Source organism: Mustela lutreola, chromosome 16, assembly GCF_030435805.1.
Source record: "Mustela lutreola isolate mMusLut2 chromosome 16, mMusLut2.pri, whole genome shotgun sequence".
NCBI lineage: Eukaryota > Metazoa > Chordata > Mammalia > Carnivora > Mustelidae > Mustela > Mustela lutreola.
In genome coordinates this window covers 10,645,402-10,663,146 of record NC_081305.1, presented here as the reverse complement: position 1 = coordinate 10,663,146, position 17,745 = coordinate 10,645,402, and the positions used below count along the sequence as shown (strand labels likewise).

Here is a 17,745-nt window from a genome sequence, read left to right as displayed (position 1 = left end):
AATGTGTCAGTCAGAAAGCAGTTCATAAGTAGCAGAGCCTTGTGGCTTGGAGCCCGACAGGCCCGACTCAGAATGCCTACGGCTCCCTGGCCTCCAGCAGTCACTGCGGTTCTGACCCCACATGTCCCGCCCTTAGGACTGCCAGCAGACCTGGGCCCTGGGAGCTGCAAACACGAGCATGCAAACCCCTGACCACAGTGCTGAGCACATTCATAGGACCCAATAAATACTTAATACCTGTTATCCTTTAAAAAAAGAGAGAGAGAGAAGTGCAGATTGTGCCTGTGTCCCTGTACACGCAGAGCAGGTGAGAGGAGTCGTGCTGTTCTCTGGTCCCACTGGGTGGGTTGCACGCATTGTCGTCCGACAGCATTTGAACTTTAAAACTCTACGGGTCATTCGCCTGGATTCAACTGCAGCCTCGCCAAGCATAAAATGTAAATATAGTCTTCACTGTAAAACTGTGAATTAATATTCTGACATTCAAACCAATCTCCATGCCACCATATCGCAGATAAACTAAACTCCCGTTGGTGTGGGGGAGGGGCTCTCTGTCTAGAGGGGACAGGAGACTCACACAAGTCTGAGTGACAGGCAGCACAGAAAGAGGGAGAAAAGGCAGCAAGGTATGAACATTTTCACTGCTGTGCCTGAGTCATTAGGGGGATTTTTTGGGGTGAAGCCTCCACCACGTGATAACATCCCCCTGCGTGTTCGGTTGGAGTCGCAGAGTACAGGAAAGCTTTCGGGCCAGACCGAATTGTCTGGTTGGGCAGTGGATAAGGGAACTCTAGAAGCTCAATTTTCCATCTAGCTTCCATGCTTTTCATATTTACGTCTCACAAGCTGAGCCGAATTTATTTCCAAATCAGGAAGCACTTTACTCTCTTACTCCAAGCCCTATCACAAATCATGTTAATGATCTATGTTTCAATTTACCATCTCACAAACCCTCATCAGTTCAAAACCTGGCCCCTTCTTAGGGAGACTTCAATCACTTCGATGTTCACCACATCATATCAAATTAGCCATCCTTAAAACTTGCCTTCATTCACTTGGAGAGGCTCGACAGTAGTCACGGAGAGACTTACTGGATCTGACTCTTTTAATGAAGACAAAAAGGGGAATTTAGTCTCCAGCATATGTGTCACTGTTGTATGCCTGTTCACTCTTGCACGGTTACTAACATTTTGCTGTTTGGGTTCACAGAACACAGTGATGTAGACCAGGAGACGGCACTGGCCGGCGCGCAGGGCTTCCTGGGCTGTCTCTCTGCCGTGCAGCTCAGCCACGTGGCCCCGCTGAAGGCTGCGCTGCAGCCCAGCCACCCGGCCCCCATCACCGTCTCGGGACATGTGACAGAGTCCAGCTGTATGGCCCAGGCCGGCACTGATGCCACATTGAGAGAAAGGACACACTCATTTGCAGGTGGTGTGTGGCTCCTCCTTTACACACCGACAAACACACCGGTCCCCTGGACATTGAGTGCTCTGATGCTGCTACGGCAGCATGTTCTCAAGGTGGCCTCTCAAAATTGGCTTTGTTAGCTTGACAACCAGTTGCCTTGCCCATTTCTTCTCTAGATTCTCAGTGCTTTATTCACGTGAGCCCTGCACTTGACACTTCTGAGCTTAAAAAAAATTGTCCGTAGAGATTCCACCTTGACTTGGCTAATTCTGCTCTGGTTTAAAATGTTTTAAGATTTTTATTTTTCCAAAATTTCCTCTTTTGCTTGGCCGTATCACTCCATTCCCCCCTTTTATATCCTTTTACTGCAGATCATTCTGGAACAAGAGACAACAGACAACCCCATGCTAATGCGATCAGAAGTGACTCTGCAGTGATTGGAGGTAACAGAAAACCTGGATGGGCTCTTCTTTGATACCTCCCATTACTAGAAGTGGCAAATATTTAGTGTCAGAGAAACCATGAAGAATCCACATACATCCCCAGGGTCAGGCACTGAAGCCTTAGGTCAGCGGGGTTGGTTTATTATTTATACCGGATTACCTTTTAGAGTCTTCTTGAATTCCCGACTTCCTTGAAGAGTTTCAGTATAAATAATGGATAATTTCACCAAGGCACCACACTCAAGGAATAGTTGCTAAACTGTGTAAAAATGAGTTCTCATTTAGCTTGAAAGTGGCCTTCTACAATCCCTAGGGACATCTGAATATACTGGAGGAAGCAGTACGGGTTTTGTTGGCTTCTTGGAATTTGTTGTATCGCTTCTGCAAGAGTTTCTGTCAACAGTGGGAAAAACTAATATTTTTGGCCATGCTCAATAAAGTGGATAGTTCCACGGTTTAGGTCACATCAATGAATATTACATTTTCAGTTGCATTTTTGTCAAATATTAGGCTAGGAATAAAAGTGATTCAAAGTTATTTTAAATTGAAGAATTAACCCCCCAAATTTAAAAATATTTCTTGCTGACAATGAAACAGTGTATTTTCTGAGACATAATTTATTCAAAACCACCCCCCAAATATATAGTTTTCTCCTGACCTTCTTAAGAAGGTCATTAATCACGCTCTGCATAGGATAAGAACGTAAAAAGTAAACAGTTATTTTATTATATTGCCAGATACTATAATTACTTTTTTACTTGGGCAGTTTATGTGCGCTTTTTACTGATCCATTCTGTTCCATTTTTTACACGTTCACTCATCCAGACATCAACTTCTTTTAAGAAGTTAGGATTTTACTGAGACAGACGATAGTACTAGTCAAATCTTTTTGAGGATATTAACATCCCCACTGCTATTTCGGGTATTTTTCTTTTATCAAACTAGTGGTGGAAATTAAAGATACATAAGATAGAATTCCCATTTAGTCATACAACAAGCAAAAAAACCAACCAAGCAAACAACAGTAAGACCTGCTAGAAGAGTGGTTAATAACCGCATGCCTAAAAGAAATACATGAGTATATTGTTATTAATATATTATATGGTTAAAAACTCATACAGAGCTCTAGCATTTAATGTGCTTCACGTTTTAAACTAGGATTCCTTGTTAAACAGATTGTCTCAGTCTCATAATGGTGTTTCGTTTATACATTTAACTAGTATAGATATAAGACAATATAGAAAGAGATAGATACACATAGAGAGTGATTGGACAGTCAAGCCAGTGTTGAAACAAAATAATCTTTAGAATATTTTGCTTTGGGCAGAGATCATTGGCAGGACTTACAGAATAAAGGAGGGGTATGTTGGTAAGTCATTCTATGTTATTCTAGAATGGAAACAAGTTATATGTCACCTGTGAAATCTCGCTTGGCTCAAAGGCAGAACACAGAGAAAGACAATGTGGCAAGTTTGCAGCCCAGGGGCTGAGGGTCCAGTCATGCCTGCTTTTGGTCATTGCAGAGACTAAGCCTCAGAAGTAGAGCAGCTGGGATGGCCGTTTCAGCTCTGAAGGCCTTGTCTGGGACCACATGCGATTTATCTGCTCATTCACAGAATATCATCCTCTGGGGTGTTTCTCCATCTGGTAGCATCGTGATATAATTTTTCACCCGTTGTCTAGTTACTCCTAAATTGCACCCACTGTGTAACAATAATTAATCCATTTAAAATTCCTCCAAATTGGCTAATCGCCCTATGTTCTACATTTTAGATGATCTTTCTCTTCACTTACAAACACCGAATAATGTAAGATAAGAAAATTGTTTAATAAGACATTTAAAACTGTGACCCAGATATTACAGAGGGTTTCTGACCGAGCTGTGCAGATACGGATGGTGAGATTTAGACAAAGAGTAAGCTACGTAATTTCTTCATAAAAACACATTCACACAGAGCTTCAGATGGCAATGTCATAGAGCACACTGATTGGCCATATTTAATTTAGTGTATTTTGGGGGGAGGTAGAACAGGTTAGATCAAGGTTTTCCTTGGACATAACACATCCGGACATAATACCTTCCCCAGATTAAAGGAGATAAATCACATACATGGAACAAACTATTTCCAGAGTCCATTCACGATTATGACTGTCTGGATGTCTTGTCTGGGCCACTGTAATGTTGATGTTTATTTTCTAATTGCTGAGGCCTGCTCTCCATACTGGACTTCATCAGTTTTTCACATTGAAATTATTCAGAATATCTCTCTTGATACCAGAGGCCTATAACAAGATACCAGACAATAGAAATATTTATAGCAATTCGACTGATGAAAGGAAAATATAGAAAACAATTGGATATTCTGAATAAAATTACTACCTATTAATATGACTACTACTAATAAAATAACCATGCCCGTTAGTAAATTTTTTAGATTTTAGGTAACAGAATTTGGTGTCACATTTATATCAGATTTATGAGTAAGAATTGCTGTCCTTCTCAGGTAAGGTTGACCCAGCCAAAAATTGGCTCAGCCATTGGCAAAACTCTGATTTGATGTCGTGAATCTGCCCACTGAATCATGTGCTTGGGAATCAGCTGCGTTGGTGAGAAATCACAGTTTCTGGTAACAGTGATTCAGTGTGTTGGCTTGGTGGGCTCCATTCAAGTTAGATGCACCTAATTGAAACAAGAATGAAGACTCCTAGCTTTACAATATGACAGGTGACCCACCTTGCTATTTCCACCATACCTACTTTTGTCTAAAAACAACTACATCCGTTAACACCCCCACTGTTTTTATCAGAAAAGTCCCTAAGTATTAAGAAACTCTCAAATTCATAGTGACGGGCAGTGGTTTTCCAAATTCTATTTTTCATTGGAAAGTTTGACTTTTATTACTGATAACATATATTGTCCGTTGTTTTTTCTTGAAGTGATGGGCTTACTTCACTCATTTTCAGAGAAAATATCTGACGAGTACGAATCAAAACAACCACGGTTTGTTAGTCATTCTTTCAAATGAAAATGGTGTTCCATGAAGCAAAGAGTAACTAGTTGAGCTCACAAGTTACCTTTTCCTGGGTACAAGTGCTTTTCCTGGGGACAGCTACCATACTGGGAGATATACCCCAAGTACTTTCTGTTTCATCGTCCAAAATGTTAAAAAGACAAAAAGCCAAAGGTTCAAATTTCAGAAAATATTGTTAGTGTTTCATCAAGGGCACTCTCAAGTGAAGCTAGCTTTTTTTCTTTTTTTCCAGGGTTGCTTGGCAGTGTGTAAATGAATTCAATGACCAGTGTCATAGTTTGGTAGCCTTGTCTTAATTTATGCTACGGTACCAGGAATTTTACCCAACCTTGTTTTACATTAGCAATGGATATGTCAACACAATGGAAAAGTCATCTTAGAATTATTATGAAAATAGCTTTGACCCTGTAGACCTCCTCAAAGTGTCCTGGGGACTATCAGGGACTCACAGGTCGCACTTTGAAGAACTTCTAGCCCAATGGAATGCCAAGATTGATACCCATATATTGGTATAGTTAAAGGTTGTAGTATTTAAGACTTTGATTTATAACTGGATGTTTCAGAACATCAATATTCCTCATATAGAAATAAGCTAAATCATCTATATTATCCATATGAATATATTTCACTAATCAAGATCATTCAGACACCTATATCCTGGTCCTCCTACTAAATCAGCAGTATGACGAACTATTGCAGATCAACTGAATTACAATCTTTAAATATTTAAGTACAAAAGCACATTCAGTCATTTTATAATTACTACTCTCTATAATCTTAAAATAATTAAAATCTGTGTATTGATATGCCATGATCACATGGTCTTACAGACATGTCGGTAACATCTTGTGTTTAATGTAAACACACTAAAAAATTATAAAATAAATGGAAATGCACTAAATAAATCCAGTATTACATGCATGCAGAGTAAATGAAGGTAAACCTAGCAGGCTGGCGGAACTCAGAGACAGACTCAATGTATTACGATACAACCCAATCCAAAAATACCTGAAGTTTGTTTTTTTTTTTAATTTGTAGATACCAGATGTTCGGTTTATGTAGAAAATAATTGTATTATGACTTATTAAGCAATGAAGCCAGCAGGGCTTCGGTATGGACAAAAATTCTGATTTTGCATTGTTTTCTCTTCTCTCGCTAGGTTTGATAGCTGTTGTGGTCTTTATCTTGCTGTGCATCGCTGCCATAGCCGTTCGCATCTATCAGCAGAAAAGGTTATACAAAAGGAATGAGGCAAAAAGGTCAGAGAATGCAGACAGTGCCGAGGCTGTTTTGAAAAGTGAGCTTAATGTACAAAGCGCAGTCAATGAAAATCAGAGAGAGTACTTCTTCTGATGGGCGGCTGTGATTTAACTTGCAGTTCCGACGGTCTGTTCTAATAGCCAGGGGCTCTCAGTGGACAAGACAACGCTCTTCCATTGAACGTACAGGCACTGGATTTGCAGCACAGCCATCTTGCCGTAGCCAGACTCGAGATGGCTTCGGGAGGCCTCGTGCAGTGACGTATTTCCCATAGCAGTCGTTCCATAGAACAAAGAATTGGCTATTGCTCTTAATTTCCAACTGTTCTGGTAGGATCTAAAACAGAAGTTTGACTCACTGGATGACTACGGTTTTTGAACGTGAACACTGTAGCCCTGGTCTCTCAATCATGTGATACTTCAGTTTTGTTAGAGGTAAAAAATCCAAATTGGACTCTAACAACCTTGCTTTATTTGAGAACACGCGCTGTGTTTGCTTTAGTGTCCCTCGCGGTGTTATTCATAGGCCTGGAAACGCTTCTCAGATCCCGCTTGGCTGGCGTTTGCATCTTCAGTGGCCAAAAGTATATCAACCCTTTGCCTTTCTCTCTGTATTACATTCAATACAATTTATCAATAGTCTTGAAAGATGTTTTGTTGTCATTGGTTTGATCGTAGCGCTCTTTTTCTATTTGACTCTTCTTAATGATTTCGAACACATTAGGTTTGGGGGGTCAGACTTCAGCTCTGAACGTAAAAATCCATATGTGACAAGACTCAGAGAGTGCATTGGTTGTCAGCGTGTGATTTCTGCCTTTTAAATTTCTCATCATCTGCTGTCTGGGTTCAGGGTTGGCAGTAGGGAAGACGCTGGATGACGCCAGTTTCCCAAAGAATGTGAAGTGTTTGCAACCACTAAACTTGCTGATATAAAAAACACAATTCTTAACAATGCCAAAAAAAATTTTTATTTACAACTGTAATGTCTCGTATGAAATGTACTTTTGAGAATACTTTACCCGAGCCTTATGCCAGTTTTCTTTCTTGTTTGTGCTTCTGTTTTTCTAAAGCCTGTCACCCAATTTTCTTTGATCTCCCTTGACTATATTCTGTGGAGCATGTTCCTTATGTATTAAAAAAAAAAAAAAAAAAAGAGACAGTTCGAGGTGGAGAGCTCCATTCCCCGTTCTAAAATGTATACCCCTTCAGGCATACATTTTTCCGTGCACTGACCCCCAGGACAGACTTTTCGAAGTCGAAACTGCAACATGCCCCCTTTCACCAAAGCCAGCGGAGCGTTAAACCGCTCACTGTAAAGGGTGGCGGCATATTCTACGATCTGTGCGAAGCCCGCCATTCTGTGGTGTCTCACTTAAGGTGACGGGGTGATTTCTTAAAAAGTACCAAAAATCAATATAACCTACTGACTAGTACATTCTGATTAGGGTGTGTGTATACATACCAAGAGATAAGAGGATTATCAGTAACCTTATGAAACTTGTTGCAATATGGATTTTGAGGCAAAGCAAACAAGATGGGTGCATGTAGTCATCTTGAAATTTCATTAGCCAACTATGTAATAAAGGCACTTCGCTGTTTATGATCACACGTTCTAGGTGCCTGGCAAGGAAAAATTGGATTCCTTCGTGTGTCCACACCAGAACAATTTGGAAATACATAAACTAAGCATCGTATTTTCCTTCTTAACTTCCTTACGGAAGCTGCTCGTCTTTCCCATAACTCTATATTCATTTTACTGTTTCTGTAAATGCCTAAGTGTTAAGATACGATTAACATGGTAGCTTATGAAAGACCTATGAGGATAAAGGGCACACTTTTTTTTTTAATTGAAAGACTTGAAGGATTAAACACAGACATGGTAGTTTTTATTTGATGCAAAGCCAAATACGAGCATCATAACAGCCCTGATCTGTTGCAAGTGTTCATGTGATTTAGTGGCCGCATTAACCCAGTTGGAGATGTAGACAGGTTTATAGATGGGGAAGCCGCATGGTTCTGTGTGGTCCGCACTCCTGGAACCTGTACCATTATGGCATTGATTCATCCTATGTCCTGATTTTCATGTCCTGATTTGTAATCTCTTTTGTCTTTTTTTCTTAATAAAATGCATTTTTGAAGTAAAATGCAGAATATATTTTAAGAGATGTTGTATAGTTTAAAATGAGGAAATTATACTAGATTTTCATTTTCTTAAAACAGTAAAAAGATGTGTAGATGTTCACCTTCTTTACTGGTGGTCTGTGTTTTTTAAACTTTTGGTATATCCTGTGATTATTACGAATTGTTGACAAAAACTACATTTCTTACGCATTTTCTTTTTAAATGGATGCAAAAATGACAGAAAAAAATGGTTATTGATTATAACAAGCGAAGGCAGTCGAACTGCATTTAAAGTTTTGCCAGAGACAGTATTTTGTCAGCGATTGTTTGTTGAAAGGTTTTGTGTATTTAAGTTGGGTGATATCCTTTTACTTCTGCAGAAAGAGCTGCCTTGGGCACTATATCAATACACAGGTTTATATATATATATATATATATATATATAGAGAGAGAGAGAGAGAGAGAGAGAGAGAATATCGTGCACCCTTCTATGGTACAAACGTTTAAAAAATTCCTTATCTGTGATTTCAAATGAAAACGCTATATAATTAACATTCTCTTTTTGAGATGACGAACCTTCCAAATCTTGTTAAATTCAGATGTACAGTGTGCAAATAGGGTGGAATTAATGTGGCCTTGAAGCCTTGCCTCTATGAAATGGGGGTTATTCGTTTTGTGGAAGTTCTGTGCCACTGAATTTTGCCTCGTCCACTCTAGGAAATAGCTTCATTTTTTTAAAAAAATCCTTTCCAAGTGTCACTCTTTGAAACACATTTAATAAATTCCTTAGACAGGTGAACAAGGAAAAGCAGCTGACAGCCAACCAAACAGAAGCCAATTATTCAAAATCGGTAATGGTAAAAAAATAAATATTTTTTAATGGTAAAATTAAATGGTAAAAACTAGATGGTAAAAATATATATTTATTATTTGTGGGTTTATCCAGGTAGAGCAAAGAAATGCAATCTCGGGCAACAGCCTATGGCAGAATTCTAGGCAGGTTCCGGGAACAAAGGGGCGGGGTGGATGCTGGCTTTTCATTGGCTGAGCCATGGTTGTCTCTCATTGGCTGGGCTGTTGCAGGGTTGGGGAGAAGGAAAGCCCGTCTTCTTCCTGCTGGGGTAGCAGTTCCCAGTGCAAGGTGGTCTTTCCCAGTTGGGTCTGCAGTTGAGGACTGGTAGGGCATCAGGCCTCCCCCTGTTGGCCTCCCCGCTGCATTCTAAATGAGGTTTCCTTTTATAATCACAAAATCATCTTTCATTAGTTGATATTGTCCTTCCTATATAATAGACTCTTGGAACAGTACCCATCGTGCAACCGGAGAGCACTGATATGTTATTATATGATATTATCTATTAGTGCAAGCCACTCAGTTTTACTGATGAAGTGTCTAGGACACAGATAAACAAGGTGATGTCCCCAAAGGGAAATGTAGCAATATGGAAATGGTGAAGCTGTGATTAGAATTTCCTTTTCACTCCGCATGTTGCTGATCTTGGTACTTCTAAGACCTGGAGTTTTAACAGTTATCTAGTGGTGTAGAAAACTTGAAGGCTCTTGGTGGCCTTTTTGACCGGAATCACCTATAGTTCTAGATCTTTCCCATACCCTTTAAAATGAACATAAACGTTTATCTGATAGGTCAGATTTGGTTTTCTTTAAAAAATGTTTATTAAGTTGATGGCTCAGGACTCCAGGAGAGATAATCATAGCTGGGACACTTTTATGTAGTCTTTGTGAAATATGAAATATGAGTTAGATCTGACAGATTGAGTCACCAAATATTTTCCTTTTTTAAAAAATTTTTTTAATTTATTATTTTTTAAAAGAGTTTATTTATTTATTTGACAGAGAGAGAGAGAGATCATAGGCAGGCAGAGAGTCAGGCAGAGAGAGTAAGGGAAGCAGGCTCCCCACTGAGCAGAGAGCCTGATGTGGGACTCGATCCCAGGACCCTGAGATCATGACCTGAGCTGAAGGCAGAAGCTTAACTCACTGAGCCACCCAGGTGCCCCAATTATTTTCTTTTTAATAGAGGAAAGAGATGACATAGACTCAACTCATATCAACCTATGTTCCGTTGATTGGCTTTTCAATCTTTGCATCAACTACATGATGAATCTACCAGAAGCTTTCAGGATGTCCTGGCAGTTCTTTTATTTTCCCAAAGTTTTGGGTGATGGGAAGAAACAGGAAAGAAAGAGAATCAAAGCCCACTGTGTGTTTATGTTGGGTACCTGTGTGAGGGGGCACATGCATGTGTACAAGAAAGAATATGAGATGAGGAGAAAGGGAATATGAAACAGTTTGCACATAATTTAGTAAAAGAGTTGGACTTTTGGTGTGGTGAGAGCTTCCCTGGGGGCTGGTTTTATGGCGAGAGCTTCCCTGGGGGCTGGTTTTGAAGATTTGTAAATGAAAATGAATGGAAAACAATCTGACCCACGATTATGCTGCCTACTCCAGTGCAGTCGGTTTTTTCTTCTTCTTTTTCTTTTCTTAAATTTAAATATAAATTTATGACATTATATTTAAATTCTTGTTAAGAAAATACATGAATATATTTTAAAAATGAAACCAGCATAAGAAATCTTACAAGGAAAAACAGCTCTCTGTTGCCATATACCCTCCTGGTCACTTTCTGCTCCTCTGGCTGCCTTGTCTGAGCTGCCTCCATTTCTTAATCACATGCTGTAGCAGACGGGCTTCCCTGGGAGGCAAAATCTGAGACAGCGGTTATGAGGGATGTTTTTCGGGGGTACTGTCTGGAACAACATCTGTGGAGGGCAGAGGGGATGAGGTGGGATGGGGCTGAGGGAGAAGTTGGGCTATGGGGCAGTCACCACAAGGGCACGGTCAACCCTGCTCATAGGGCCCCTTAAAGATGTCCTGCGTAGGAGTGAGGAGGTTGGACATTTACTGTCTTGGATCAACCAGGCATTGCATGTTGACTGCTCGGTGAAGCGGGCATGAACTTGGATAAACAGCTCTTAAGCTTCAGCAGCTCCTAAAGACGGGGGCGGGAAACCGCTCAGCATCTGGGGGAAATTAGTCATTCAGTCCCGAGTAGGGAGGGATCTTGGGAGCCCAGCTCAGCATCCCTGAGGATTTGCCTCGCTGCAGCTCAGATCCACCATCATATAAGTTCTGGGATCAGCTCCTTCAGGACGCTGGTGAGCCTTACTTCCTGGGAAAAGTAGGTGATGGATGGAACAGACCACAGACCCTGCCCCTGGGGGGGCATCTCTTGGCTCTGCTACTGGTACTCACTCTCTCCATCCTCTGCTGCCCAGGCAGGACTCCTGTAGCTCCAAGCTGGCGGCCCTGCGGGGAGCTTGAACCCTTGCCTCCTATGCCCTCTCAGGCTGTAGCTGCTGCTCTTTTGCATTTACCACTGAAGTGGTCAAAGGGGTAGCTACATGCCACATATTCCTCCTTGTCCCCCAAGTGTGACAGTGGCTCTTTTATCACCAGTCAGGGACAGTTCCCCCTGACATAGCCACCCACAAAACATTGCATCAGCCAAAGAGCCACATTCCGTCAAAGGATGTATGGGAGTAAGGACATTCCCATGAGGTTTGCTGGTCCTCCTGTATCATACCCTCAGAGCATCTCTATAGATCCTCAAAAGGTGGTGCTGGCTGATACAGGCCATGAAGACGAATCATATCTGAAATTAGTAATGATTCCTGTATCAAAAGTGATCTCTGGTCCTTTCAGGATAGAAAGATCTGATGTAGTCAACGTGCCACAAAATTGGCATTTTGTAGCAGGAAGCCATTCTGGCGAGTGGACGCTGGTCTCTGTGGCTGAGCATTTGAAGTCCAGGAGTGATGGCTGCATCAGTCCTGATGAGTGGGAGCTCTGCTTGGTGATGCTTCCGTTCCTGCCTCCAAGGCTAGTCTGTTTGCACATCCATTGACCTGGCACTTCCTTCAGTGACCGGTGACTGCCGTTGGTTTATACTAACTGGCTCAGTCATTTTGTCTTCTTGGTTGTTCAGTGATTGTTTCATGGCAGCATAAGCTTTCTGGTGGCCAAAGATCTTTACATTTCATGCCCACCCCGTAGGCACCGATGGATATCTGCTTCTGTTTCGGAGCTCCTTACCTCTGATCTTCCAAATCTCCTAGGATCTGGACAAACTGGCCAAATTACTGCCCATAAGTCTGGATATATTTTAACCTTGAACCGTTTCTTTCACACAAACTGGATGACCATGGCATCATCCTGAAGTTCTGCTCCCTTAGAGGGTTTCTCTTCACCGCCATCTCGCTGTGATCGGAACTCCAGTGGTGTTACCTTCCATTTCAGCTTGCGCTCACATTCTCAGTGAAGCCATCGTGCACCAAGATCACACTTTTCCCTTCTCCGGCAGTCAGTGATAAGGGAAAAGTCACGCACCTCTGCGCATAAGTTGCGGGAACTATGCCGCGGAGAAGTTGGGGCTAACCTAAGGATCTGGGCTGGTGGCTTGTGTAGCTTGTTTGTACCTGCTCGAGCTTGATCCCACATGCACTGCTTCCCATTTGTACCAGCTTTCTGCTGAGCCTGGATGACTTGGGACTTGGTGGGTCTGAGAGAACCCATCTCATCACAGGCAAATTTGCCCACACTTAGTGTCCCAATGTGAGGCACTTCCTCTGTAGTGGGGCTTAGTAGCATGTCGGGAGTTTTTGTTTGTTTGTTTGTTTGTTTTAAAGAAAGTTGTGTATTTCTCTGCTGCAGATGACATGGAATTACTTCCCAACCTTGGATTGCTGCGGTGTGCTGTTCCTGTTGGTGATGGCCAACGCAGTCTGTATCACATCTTTGCCCACCAGGGATACCACGTAGTGTCTGTAGGGTCGTATGGTCCAAGGGGCTGTTTAGACCCACTGTAGAATCTGTTTTTGTTCTAGACCCCATTCAAAACTGGCTGAGGCCTTTCATGCCACCTGATGTTTTGTTGTAGGTGTGAAAAAGGCTGCTTCTGGAACCCAAAGAGGCCTACCAGGCACCATCCTTTTTCATAGCGGGAAATGAGAGAGGGAAGACATTGTTATTGACTTTGGAGAGAGGTCCCAGCATGCCCAAGATGAGGAATCAGCAAACGTTCTGTAGAATGTTTTAGGCTTGTGGGCCGTAGAATCTCTGCCACAACTCCTCATTGTTGTCATTGTCACATGAGAGCATCCATAGAAAATATGGGGGGGGGGAGTATAGCTGTATTCCCATCAAGCCAGGCACAACATAGGAAGGAGGCTAGATTTGATCCCCAGGCCATAGTTTTCTGACCTTTGTCCTAAAACCCTAGAATCTTAATGATTGTACTGATTGGGCAGACTAGAATAGACTAGTGTTCTCCACGAGATGTCTCAATCATATGGGTCTCTTTGGGCTACACCATGACGGGGGTAGGAGGATGTTAACATAACTTTGGGGCAAGAGCAGTGTCCACTCCAAGTAACCACAGACTGTTCATAAATTTCCTCTCGGTAAGTTTGGAAAAGGACCCATTTTTCACATGAGCATCCACACACTCTATACCTGAGACCGTGTTCCTCCAGCAAAGGTCCCGACATCTGGTACAGCAGCCGTGACTGGGGCTCCTGCCTCCTACTGCCCTTCTTCCCACATGAGTCTCTACACAGGATACAGAGACCCTGTGAGAAAAATGGAGTGGGCCGTCAGTCTGCCTGCAGTAGCCCCCCTTGACTGTGATGCTCTCCAACCAACTGGCCCGACATCCTTCATTCCAGATCCTTCCTGTTTGACCTCTGCTAGAAAGAAATCTATATTCAAGTGTCCCTTGATGCTTTTATGTATAAAATGCTGATGAAGTAACAGATTGTGCCTGTGTTTCATGAGTTGGGTATGCAATACCTGGTCCATTCCTTGATGTAAATTTTTCTCATGTGGAAGAGGTGCCAGTTGTCAGTGAATCTAGCCAGAGCGGAACCAGGGCTTCTCCCGTGGCTCTGGCTTCCTGCGGACCCTTCCCTCCTCCTGAGAAAAGTTTAAAACCACTCCTAACTTGATTTGCTCAGGGCCTTCATGTTGCCTGCTGGACAATGAGGAGCCCGGACTGTGGTTTTTTGAAAAGCCATTAAACTAACAGCTGTTGTATCAAGCCATAAGCTAGCAAGACCAATTCCTATCATGATTTTTTTGCATCAGGCCACACTAAACTGTGTTTGCTCTTAATAAAATAATTTCTTTATTCCATGTGGTGATATGCCCATTGAACTCTCACATCTGCTTCCAAGCTGTTCATGTGAGAAACTTTCTGATAAATTGTGTTGCTGTGAATGAGTCCATATTTTCACTGAAAATAAGCTGTTATAAATGATTCATGTGTCTGTGCATTTTCAACAGGAACAAATTAATTTTTTAATTGAGCAGTGAAATGACCTGTTCTTCCAAAATACATATTAAAGGAAGCTGGTTACAAATGACCGGGATGATTGAGACTCTTTGTAATTTTTTTTTTTTCATTTGCTTAGGATGTTTGACAAACTTCTCTTGGTAGAAATCCATAACACCAAAGAAATTATTATAGAACGGCATCTTCTAGAATAGGATTGTAGTTATATGAAAGAACATAAGATAAATGTAATGAAAGTGTCACATTTTATCATAACAAAAATATTTAGGCATTAAAAGAAATAATGACCAAATTCATTTCAACTTAGGCAGAATCTTTATACTATGAACTCTAGTGGCAATGATGCTAATAATAGTTTCTGAACAGTGTCACATTTATTTTCTACCTATAATTTGTATAAGAGATAGCAAATTTCTTATCTTCCCTGATGACTTTCTTAGTAGAAATTTAGTACACTTCAGCCTTACCATAGTTGAAATTACATGATGTATGAAATTGATATGGTGCTAAAATGCTTCTGAAAACTTCATTGGGCAATTTCTACTTTTCTTTTGGCTTCTATCATGAAATCGAAGCTGAGCTGCAGAATTTAAGCTATAAAACATAATATAAACAGAGTCCATCTTATCCTTGAAGGTCTTAATTTTTTTTAAGATTTTATTTATTTATTTGACAGAGATCACAAGTAGGTAGAGAGGCAGGCAGAGAGAGAGAGGAGGAAGCAGGCTCCCTGCTGAGCAGAGAGCCTGATGTGGGGCTCAATCCCAGGACTCTGGGATCATGATCTGAGCTGAAGGCAGAGACTTTAACCTCTGAGGCTTTAACTGAGCCACCCAGGCACCCCTTGAAGTTCTTAATTTGAAGGGAAGTACTTCCGAGGTAGTAATAATACTGTACAAGCAAAATTGCTACTAAATTGACCAAACAAATCATAATTACACACATCCCAACTATTTTTTGCCATGTGAATGTTGTTCTGCTGAAAGGAGTGGCTTGGGGAAGGGTATAGAATCTCCCACTGGCTTCCAGAGATTTCAGGGAAACCATGCAGTCTTCGACCCAATTCCTTCAGCCTTTAGATACCATCCTTCCCCTTAATGTCCAAATAAAAGAATAGTTTGAGTTGCTATCTCAAGACTATTGGAAGTTGGATACTTTAAGTGGGTACCTCCTCCCCCAAGATTTTCTGGAGATCATGGAAGACACTGTATCTATTCTACAAACCCTTCTCGGTCATTGGAAGTTACTCCAGCCAGCTGCCCACATCGTACCATTACCCTAGTGACCAAACAAGAGTTTCAACTCAGTCGATGATCTCTGTTGTTCAGCACTAGCTTCTAGCTAGAGCTCGGGTTTTCCCCTTCATTTATCAAATACAGGGATGACCAGACTTTAGCATTTCAGAAAAAATTACGGGCATCTTGGAAATAATGCAGTGATAAAATAATACTATCAGAACAACTGAATTCAATTGGGTGTCAATCATCATAGTTCCTAGAGTCCACCAATCAGGCCATTCCCTTAGTCTCCCTTGGTCTTTTGTCTAGCTCTTTTCTCACCTAGGGTGGTATGACTTTTTTCCCACTCCCAAAACATAAAGACCACAGCCAAGTGGAAGGGCAGTTCCTTGCCAGCACCTGATTCCTTTCTGCCCCGTGGTGAACATTCACCATGTGGTGAGCGTTCATATTATTTGGTGGAAACTTTTACTCAGACACAAGATAGGGTCTTGCTCCCAAGTCACTGCCAGGACAAAGGGCTTCATGTCCCAATTCCTGAAGTCCAGAATCTCCATCCTTGGAGAGGGCCAGATGGAGGATTTTGACATACTGTCTCTGGGACATTCTGTGAACTCCCTGTTAGGTTGCCATGGACTTTTAGATCATCGTCCACACTCCAAGCCTCATCCCAACGCAGTATCTCCCTGCATCTCCCTGTTGCTGGCCACCTCTGGTTCTTCCCATTCGGAAGAAGAGCATCATCTCCCACCTCATTGTCAGAAGGTGAAATCAATCCAGGAGGCACCCTTTCATCATAATCCCCATCCGATGAATCACCGAGACTCATCCCTTAAACATCTCACAAATCTATCCCCATTTTCTCTCTTTCCACCTCTCCCATTAAAGGTCATCATTTGGATAATGTCCTGAAGTGGCTTCCAGGATTGTCTGCCCACATCAGGACCAACAACCTCCCCGCTCCCAGCCCTCTGCTCTGCAGACCTTAAGGTCATCTCCTACCCTCACTCTTTAAAAGCTTCTCTTTGCTCTGAGGATAGAGGACATGGTGACCGTACAGCCCATATGGGTTATGCTGACTGTCCCAAATTAATTATAAACATGTCAGACTTCATTATCAAGAATATATCCCATTTTTAGGATAAATTATGTGGCTAACCTAAACAAGATCACGATCTGGCCCCTGCTTTGTCTCAGGCAGAGATGCCCCTGTTTTTTAATACTCTAATATTAGTTCAGTTCAGTTTCATTTATTTTCCATTCATCCCCCATCCCCATGGCATAAAATATGAGTTTGCTGTTCCTTTGTAGTAAATCCCTTTCTCTTCAAATTAGTTAATTCATTTCCATCATTTTAAACATCGTTTTTTCAGTAAAGCTTTCCAAGTTCTCCATTTCAAAGTCAAATTATCCTACTAGAAAAAACAGCATTTGTGTGTCTTCTTCATGAGACTGAGCCCCCTTGAGATCAAGAGATGCCCCTCTTTGTGTTTCAAATTCAGTCCCATCACCAAGCACAGCTCCAGATGTTTACAGTCACCCAGCAGAGTCAACTGAATACACACCAATTAAATACATAATGACTTAGAACTGGTGGTCTTCTGTATAGTATAATCAGAGGGTCAATTTCTGGTGACCCACCCCCAAAGAAAGGAAGTCTGCACAGGCATGACTGTCTCTGTTTACCTCCCAAACTGGATCACTAGTCATGTTGAAACACAACTTCTGTTATTATAAAATAGATTTTTTTTTGTGATCCCCACGCTACTCTACCTGTCAATAAAGCTTCTTTAATCAGTGTCTCTCATGTAATACTACGCCATTGCTAAAATCATTCTTCTTTGACTATCTCACAAGCTCACAACAGAACAAAAGGCA

General features: G+C 41.6%; 1 protein-coding gene across 3 annotated transcripts in view; it reads left to right on the top strand.

Annotated features, from left to right (window-relative positions):
- The window catches only part of CNTNAP4 (contactin associated protein family member 4), a 255,310-nt gene extending 240,651 nt beyond the window's left edge, over positions 1 to 14,659 (top strand). Inside the window, exons 22-25 of one of the 3 annotated variants that reach the window (XM_059152233.1) lie at positions 1,210 to 1,431; positions 1,779 to 1,850; positions 6,042 to 6,141; positions 12,991 to 14,659. In XM_059152233.1, coding sequence (XP_059008216.1) covers positions 1,210 to 1,431; positions 1,779 to 1,850; positions 6,042 to 6,141; positions 12,991 to 12,994 — 398 coding nt within the window. In that variant the 3' untranslated portion in view covers positions 12,995 to 14,659. Of the gene's footprint in view, positions 1 to 1,209; positions 1,432 to 1,778; positions 1,851 to 6,041; positions 8,389 to 12,990 lie in introns of those variants that run through there. The other 2 variants (XM_059152232.1, XM_059152231.1) reach the window with 2 other exon arrangements.
- Positions 14,660 to 17,745: the final 3,086 nt, after the last annotated feature.